Source organism: Branchiostoma belcheri, unplaced genomic scaffold, assembly GCF_001625305.1.
Source record: "Branchiostoma belcheri isolate BF01 breed outbred unplaced genomic scaffold, Haploidv18h27 scaffold43, whole genome shotgun sequence".
Taxonomy (NCBI): domain Eukaryota; kingdom Metazoa; phylum Chordata; class Leptocardii; order Amphioxiformes; family Branchiostomatidae; genus Branchiostoma; species Branchiostoma belcheri.
This window is the reverse complement of record NW_017804054.1, coordinates 2,177,026-2,186,207: the sequence shown is the minus strand read 5'-3', so window position 1 is coordinate 2,186,207 and position 9,182 is coordinate 2,177,026. Positions and strand designations below refer to the sequence as shown.

The 9,182-nt window shown below is 37.0% G+C and overlaps 1 protein-coding gene across 1 annotated transcript in view; it reads left to right on the top strand.

The window, feature by feature from the left end:
• LOC109478229 (glutamate receptor ionotropic, delta-1-like) overlaps positions 1–8,941 on the top strand; it is a 28,552-nt gene extending 19,611 nt beyond the window's left edge. The window contains exons 2-6 of the mRNA XM_019779686.1: positions 555–710; positions 5,795–6,058; positions 6,563–6,762; positions 8,118–8,171; positions 8,750–8,941. Of these exons, the coding sequence (XP_019635245.1) occupies positions 555–710; positions 5,795–6,058; positions 6,563–6,762; positions 8,118–8,171; positions 8,750–8,941 (866 nt within the window). The remainder of the gene's footprint in view (positions 1–554; positions 711–5,794; positions 6,059–6,562; positions 6,763–8,117; positions 8,172–8,749) is intronic.
• The last annotated feature ends 241 nt before the right edge of the window (positions 8,942–9,182 follow it).

Sequence of the window (9,182 nt, the reverse complement as noted above, 5' to 3'; positions counted from 1 at the left end):
TCTGTCTGGTGCCAAAGCATATATAAGTGGAGTTTATGGACAACAGTAAGCATTTCCTTGATATTTAAGTGAAACCTTTTATAACTTTGACGTTTCGAAGTGCTAAATCGATTCACCGAGGGTATGATATGTAAATGTTGTGAAACAGTAATCTGAACAAGGTGCAAATAAACTCCAAATTGGACATGGCAAGGAATTTCTAATCTTAAGGTTGATCCCTCCGGGGGCAGACTACCATGCGGACGCCAATGGTAACTGGTGGACAATTTGAACCTGAAGGAATCTGCTTGGAGATTAAAGTATTTCCACGTTCCGTGACGCAGGGGCTAATTCCCGGGGGGATACTTCCTCAATCATTCTTAAGTTAGTTTTTTAATAGATTTGATGCCAGATTTTTGTGACTGTAGTCGAGGTTTTTCCATGACTTTGTGAGACAAACATTACAATTAGATTTTACCGTAGAGACATTTCTATATTCTTTTGTTTTAAAAGATGGCTTACGTTGTTTACTCAGATCTACGTGTGAATAACTGCGTTTCCATACATGTTTTTAGGTGCATTTTTCGAAGAGCCTACTACTGCAGAGGAAACAGCGTTTAAGTACGCGGTAGACCAGATAAACAGGAACAACAGCATTCTCCCTGGTGTGAAACTTCTTTACAAAAAGGAAGTCATGAACAGGTCCAACCCATTTCTAGCGACCATCAAAGGTAGGTGATGTATTTTTATTACCTTGCCAGACCAGCTCATTACAACAGTATATATAGCTTATCTTGTAAAATACGAGTGCTATCTCTTAAAGAAGCATAAAGACCCACCACCCAAAGCTAGTTTATTGAACGATGCCCTCTCCTACCATACCTATGTCCATGCTGTGGGCTACGATCTCTCAAAGGTATATTGTTCTTCAGCCCGCCCCGTTGTTAGAATTGGATTTTGCTCACTTGAGTCTTTAATAGCTCTAGGTCGTTTTTGTTTGCAGAAGCTTGAAGATTAAGGTATTGATTATAAATACATGTGGAAAGAAGTAGAAGAAATGCTACACCTTTATACCTACGTGGTCGGCATGTGTTCTCTTCTCAGCGTTGCATTGCAAATCTAATGCAATGATATTGTGCTGATGGTCTTTAAAGATTTCGCGGAAATCGAAGAAAGAAGACGATCATTTCCATTTTGATAGAATTTTGACTATGTCCCAATTCAAGGGTATTTTTCATGGAGTGCACACACAGAAGTGACCGTGGTTAAAAGCCTTGAAATGTCTCCTCAAGGTTGTGTCTCTTTTGCTTATTGAACCGTAACGGGGTGCGTCTTGTCCCTGTACGGGGATAGTTCTCCGGGATGTTTGGCGCCATTCCGCTGAGCCAACCCAATTACTCCGCTGCATTAACCCGAGGCAGGTCTAGCCGTGAGAAGACGTTCTTCTGAATATCAATCCTGACCAAGAAGCCAACTTTAAAGCCATAACATAAATTATGACGTCAAAATCTGGCGGTCAAATACCATATAATGAAACCTCGAGGGGAAGGCAATTATGGTAGACGTGCAGTTAATGCCCATATTGGTATTACCCTTGCGGTGGTCAATGGTGTTCTCAAGCAACTCAAGCATTCAACTGTGCAACCCAGACCAAAGGCCCGGGTTTGATATATGCGATGCGGCGTCCGTTTTTTTGCAGTTAGAGGTCACGCTATAACATGAGCTTGTCATGAGTGCAAAAGGCACGTATTTATGGAAGTAGGGCAGTAAAAAACAATGACAAAATACATATATTATTACGAATTAGGTAAAAGAGAAATGAGTATATATATAAACAAGACAAGTTGGTGACCTATCAATTATGAGAATCTACCTGTACAGTATATAAAGTTTTGAACTACATCAAATTTGTTACAGTTTTGTAAATGGGAATGTGGATCCTCGTAGCAGTAAGGAACATAAAGAACTGCCATTGAGATGCTGTAGCTCTACTATGTTGAAAAGAGATTATTACAGAGTACTTCTTTGACTACTATAAAGTTTACAGGGTAGAAGGTGTGTAGTTCTAACATATTCAACCAAGGTGACTATCATATTTAGATAGAAGGTGTACAGACCAATCGTTAACGGGAGTTAACGGGAGTTAACTTCAAATTACCGGTAAAATGAAGTCGAGAAATGCGTCATATGAACAACGAAATATAGAGCAACGGCAATCTACCAGGTTCAGGAAGGCAAGCGGATATTTTTCCTCAGCTAAAAGAAGGTGTTTAAATTGAAGGAACGTCAGCGTCTGTGATGTTGAGGCTTTATCATCAGGCAGCCACGTATGTATACATCAAACTACAACATTTCCATCCCGGAAATCAGCATCCTGAAGGTCTAGGGGAACTCTCGACATTGCAAGCTTTTAACATGTTGTAAACCCTACCATTTGGTCTCCTGCTGATTTGCGTAACTGCTGCAAAAGGTATTACTTGTCATCAATGTGACTTTTGTTTGTGCAATAGTGCGAAATGCCGTCTGTAAATCCACAAAACATCTTGTCAATGACAATCCGTATAATGATACCTCCTGCTGCTTTACATAACTGCTGCAAAAGTATGCCAGCTTTTAGAAAATGGGACTTCGAGTTGTGCAAAAAAATGCCGTGTGTAAAGATAAAAGGGTTGGTAAATCCACACAAAATTTTCGTCAATGACAATCCGTATAATGATATTTCTTTGGGTAAACACCAAGACTTCTTCTTTTCTCCGATGTGACGTGAAATTTATGATAATTAACCAGATAACTAACAATTTCTTGTGAAATCTACCCAGCGTAAAGGAGAAATAACGAGCAATATAATAAAGGATATAACCGCTGATATATAGCCTATAAAAAGGGATGATTTTGTCCTCCATGACATTGATTCGTCCTTGGTGTACATTATTGATGTTACTGCGTAGCAGTTTCCTGGTGCCACTTAAAAAGTAGGACAGCGTTTAATAGCAGTAACAACACAACATAATCCAATACTTTTTTCTTCATCATTTTAAGTGTATGAATAAACACTTGGGTTTGTAAGAGTTGGACAGTGTAAAGCTTTTACATTGTCTGACATTATTCTTGCAGCATCTTTAGGATGTCTGTAACATACTATTCTATTAAAAATCCGAGACTTGTCTTATATAATTATATCTATCTATGTATATATCTGTCTATCTATCTATCTATCTAGTTCCTAGCTAGATATAGGTATTGATAGATTGATAGATAGAAATAGAGAGATATAGAGAGAAGTTTATGCATGTATGTAGGTAAAGCGCTCGCTTGGCCAGCGTATTGTTACAAATGCACTTACCATTTCTTATATGAATAATCAGTATGTATATATTCATGTCTTCAATACACGTCATTTACTTTCTTCCCAGAAACATTTTAACGTTTCTACTGTGGGTAAATGCCTTTGACCACAAAAAATATCATCTGGGGCCGACAGGACGGGGTGTATACAGTTCGAACAATGAGACTAAATCCAACCTCTTTCAGTAATACTTCTGGCGCCATCCAAAGCATCTTTTAAGATTCCTGCGTTCATATATCTATGGCAGCATTTTTAGAGACATAAATCTTTATGTGACATATTGACATAGGTTCATAATTTAAAATATATAAGGACTTATAAGTAAGGATTAATCAGACAATGGTGATTAATTAGGGCCAACGGGCCAACGTTAAAGATCTTTAAAGGCATTTCTTAAAAGCCTTTAAGTGTCCAGTGACTTGTTCCCTACTGGGTGATTTAAACAAATAGCACCGTCGGGACAAATTATGAAATGCTAATGTAACAACTTTGTGTATACCATAGGCGTTCGGATGTAACTGTTCTGGATTTCAAAATTTAGGCCTGGGGCTGTTTTCTTATCACCATGGTGCACCTTATGTGAAACAGATACGAAAGGCTAAAACACATAACATCCATCAAATTGCTTCGTTTTCTTCTAATTTATTATTAGAAATTCTAGTTAATAAAATTCTAATAGTTATATGATATTGCAGAGACTGCCATTTAACAGTTTAGAACAACATTTGTTTAATTTATTTATTAATACCATACCTAAAAAAACTTGGAGAGTGAATTTCTAAAAGATATTTTATTACTGCCTCTCTTGTAATCTAATTTTAACATGAATGCAAAAATAAACTATTGGGTTTATATAAATTCCAAATCGATTTCTGTTTGCCTTTAAAATGTATGGTTAGAAAAATTCTTGGAGCCTGGGACATCACATGGGCATACCTTCTTGCAGCTGCTGTAAACCACTGTATAGCCAGCAGTGTCATTTTTATGTTACAACCCAGGCTATTGTCTACGTTAGCACATTATAGAAATGTTAAAAAATAGCAAATAAAACACTGAAAAGCGCTGCACATCAGTAGGTCACTACAGCATTTAGTAAGTCGAACGCAAAATGCTACTACAGACATCTTTCCACTCCGCCATGACATGGCAATATAAGTGAGTCGCACACAAATACGCCGAAGAACCCCGCAACCACGCCGAGAGGTCATGGCAACATTAGCGGTTCCCTGATGTTCTTTCAGCCATCTGCGTCTTATCAAAGGTACACTAAAAGTTTCATGGACGTGCATTTAAAATGATCCCCCGGTACCATGCATGCTCTACCCTTTAGCAGACTGAATTTCTAATGCGTTTTGCCGGCTGAGTCAAGTTATTCAATGGCTATATTTCTGCAGAAGAGCCTTCAGATGTCTGGGACACATAAACTATCTGGGTGGGCTGAACTAATGGACAACTGCAAGGATACAGTCCAAATAATAGCATCTACCCACAATAAGTTACAATGATGAATAATATTTTTCGTACAAAGGGAGTCAGCAAATATGTGAGAATATTAGATATCTCGCAAAGCCAGGACAACGCATTTTTCTTTCAGATAGCTACGTTTTATATTAATACGATTGCTTCCGAATTAAATCGCACCCTATTTCTCATTGTGGCGATAATTGCGGATTTTTGCATTATGCATTAGTCAGATGAACGTTGATAAAGAGTGGCGTACCTACATTTCCGCAGAGATGGCCATAGCTAGAAATTAAAACAATCAATCTTGGGTCTGATATGGTGATCCAGTAGACGTAAGTGATATTCATCAAATATCTGCATAGAAACTACTGCAATTACCAACTAGACTGTACAACACTAGCGTATAACTTTTGTTTTAAACTCTATGATATAAATATTTTATCAATATTATTATTTTGCACATCATGTAGTTATGAACAATACAAAATATATGAAATATGTAGTTACGCAAAATATAAAATACATGAAATACGGAATCCACAGTCTCTCTCATATATCATCTCAAGTTCCTTTAAAAAGAGAAAAAAAGTCTTCAAGACCTAGATTAGATAGAATGTATTCTCTTGTAGTTCCTAAGACTTTAACGTTATTCTTTTATCCCTATTTTATCTTTATATTCTTTTATCCTTCTTTTATAATCTCAAGTTGCTTTAAAAAGAGAAAATAAAGTCTTTAAGACCTAGATTAGATAGAATGTATTCTCTTGTAGTTCCTAAGACTTTAACTTTATTCTTTTATCCTTCTATCATATGTATTACGTTACTCAGTATACATCTATGCAAGTATGCATTTACACACATGGACATGAATATGCAAATAAAGATTCTAAAAAACATATACCCTCAATTAGAATATTCCTCAGCATAACTTAATAATACATACTATAACAGTGCATTGTTATTGTGTGTAATTAAATAAGGACGCTCTTGTTTGTTCTATTTACAGTGTGCTCCTTGATGACCAGCCAGATTGCCGCCCTTGTCAGTATCACCAGCCAGTCAACAAATACCGTGCTACAGTCCATGACAAATACCATGACACTGCCACATCTCTACGTCCCAAGGCCCTCGTGTAACTGCAATGTCCTTGAACCGAAAGGCTACAGTCTGAGCATGCGACCCAGGCAATCACAACTTGACCAGGCGTTATTAACATTAATAAAACAGCAACACTGGAGAAGTATAGTTTTGATATACGACGAATCCTATGGTGAGTTGTGGTTTTCCTTCCACACATTATCTAACAGTTACAAAACTTCATGACTATGACTAAAAGGTACACGAACCATAACTGTTTTACCTGTATCACATCATTCAGTACCCTTCACCTCTAAAACATCACCAAATGACAGCATCACCAAATCGCTAGGAGTCTATCAAATTCATACGGTATGTATGAAGGACTTTAACGTGGGGAGAAAGATTTAAGAAATACCTTTATATCAAAAACTGTAGCACACACGAGAACGCATCGCTGACCCTGGGTAAATGAATAAAAATGAAATGAAATTTACATTACATTTTTGCAAATCGATATTGTTTATCTATATTGTTTTTGTGCTTTTTGTTGACCAGTCAGATTGCCGCCCTTGTCAGTATTACCAGCCAGTCAACAAATACCGTGCTACAATCCATGACAAATACCATGACACTGCCACATCGATTGAAAATGTTTGGTATTTTTAAGTAAATTTCTTCATTATTGTGTCTTTAGATTTTGAAAGATTGCAAACGTTAATCATTGAGGGGACGACTCACTCATGGGACATGCTGATACTGAGAGTATCTTCAAAAGATGAACTGAATAGCAAATATTTCCGGAAGAAACTGAAGTCCATCGATGAAAGGAACTTCAGATACAACAACGTGGTGGTGTTATGTTCACCGGAAACAACAGTTGAAGTTTTGTACCAGGTACGGAATTGATTATATTTCCTTTTACCGTAGATTTAAGCTACGACTGTAGTTAGTTGTTAACTCCTTATTCTTTAAAATAGACCTAAAAGCAGCATTCAGTTTAACTCTGCACTGATTCCATACCTCAGCAACCTTACATCTAGGTGGGGTAATATCGTAAACTATAGGTAAAAGTGATGTAAGAAATGTGTAAACGTAGCAGTCATCGACGACCCCTTAGAAATAAATCCAATTCTGATGAATTCTGCACAGAATTTTGGATCCAGTTCCCAGAACTCTGGAGAATTGGGCTGCTATATATTTCTTACATCATTTAAAGTATAATAGTATAATTTAGATGTACATTTTGTACGGTTGGCGGGATATGGAAAACAGTTTGGAATTAAAGAAGCGGAAGTTTGGAATTAAACTGGAAGTCTGGGATTAAACTGGAGGCTGCTATAAATGAATTCAAACCATTGACTTCCCCAAGCACTCTCGTCTAATCTGCCAGCAGTATTCAGAAGTTTTCCATCCAGTTTCCGACATTTCACTAGTCAACACTTCTCAACTAACTTTCGTCATAAATCTTACCCTCCATCTTCACATTCAAAACTATATTGCGCGTTGCCTTGAAATATTAGCTGCAACCAGCTTTACAAATGTCAAAACTGTCGCTGTTAGTCTTTGTATTTGTCTGTAAAGTACGTTACAGTCCGTCTTTAGTGTTTTTGAAATAATAAACGTTGACGGTAAAATGCTGGCCGTCGTATTTCCACAGAAGTAAGCCCGGTAATCAAAGGTCATAATAAAGGTTTAACCAATTAGCAGTTACCATACATACGTGATACGCATTCACTGTCTTCAAAGGCATAGCCTCTTACGTATTGGTTATCAGAGGATGAGAATATCTTTTCTTGTTTCATTACATCACACAATTTCATATGATATAAGGGAACCTTTGATTTGTTTATAACTCCTACGATCAAAGTACTGGAAGTCGTAATGCATACTCGCTCATCAAGAAAGAAAGCTGTAATAAATACAACTAATAGTGTCTAAGTCTTCTTTAAGCTCAGGTCATTTACAATACACATCTCCACTACTTTACCAGTATTTCTTCGTCCTGGGGTATGATTACCATTAGTACTGAGATTCTGCAACTATCCTCATTTTCTATAAGAAATATCTGAGCAATATGTCTCAGTATTGCGTACCCAATTTTTCGTTGAAAGGAATCTACCATCTAGAAATCTAAGAGCTAGTAGGTCAGCAAATAGGATCGTACATTAAAAGGGTTAGATTAACAACCAACATACATTGTTACAATGTGCAGTGTCTAATTATTACCATTTATTTGTCATTTCATCCAGGCAAATGAGATGCACATGGTCGGAAACCAGTATCTCTGGGTGATTGCAAATGAGGTAAGTTTAAGAGTAACACGAATTATATCATTAATGTATTTTATTAGACCTATTTCATTGTAATATTCTATTCAACGTAAAACCATGTTATCCAGGGAATGACAAATAGTATATGTACGCAGACACACATCAGGCATTGAGCCCATCATGATCCACGGATTATAGCTGAAAGGGCTACAAAGTATGCTTAGATGTTCAAAGGAGCCCATCATTACTTTTACGAGTACGACTAATCGGTATCCTATAATGGAAGCTGGATCACTGCACAAATACTCACTTCACTGTTTGCTCTGAATTAACCGGTCTCCAACTCAGTGTTGCAAGTTGAAACTTCAAGTTGATTCCAAATCGCAGGGAACACATATTACTTCTCAAAAGAAAGCTCTACTGGATTTGATTTTACGTTAAGATTGGTTTCAGAAAATCAAATACCTAGTTCAATAAGCGGATACCATCACATCATTACTATGTAGTCAATATGTACATCAAATACAAATGTTTTGTTTCAAATGCCTCCGCGAAAACCAATACAAGGAATAAAATACTAACATACATTTTCCACCCCACACACCACCCAGGAAATAAGTGATCGACATTTAGACAGCATCAATATCACGACTGGCATGATCACGGGTATCAGGAAGAGAATATCAACAGTAGGCGGACACTTAAATGACTTCTTGGCGCACCTTCAGAAAATGCATCCTGGATACTCTCTCAACTTTATCCTCCCGACATTACAAGACTTTCCGGTGAGTCATCTACAGTAGCGTTATTGTTTCACACCAATTTCAGTTGTCTATGACTAATTTCCATATCTCAGCAACCTTACATCTAGATGGCTAAAATCGTAAACTATAGGTTAAAATGATGTTTAAAAAGGCTATGCGCCTTTTTTTTACTGGATATGGCCATATAAACTACGTGAACTAAAGCGTCACATCTCTTATACTAAATTTGATTATACAAATGGGTAGTTATACTCACCTTTGAACGTTTTGTAAAACCAGT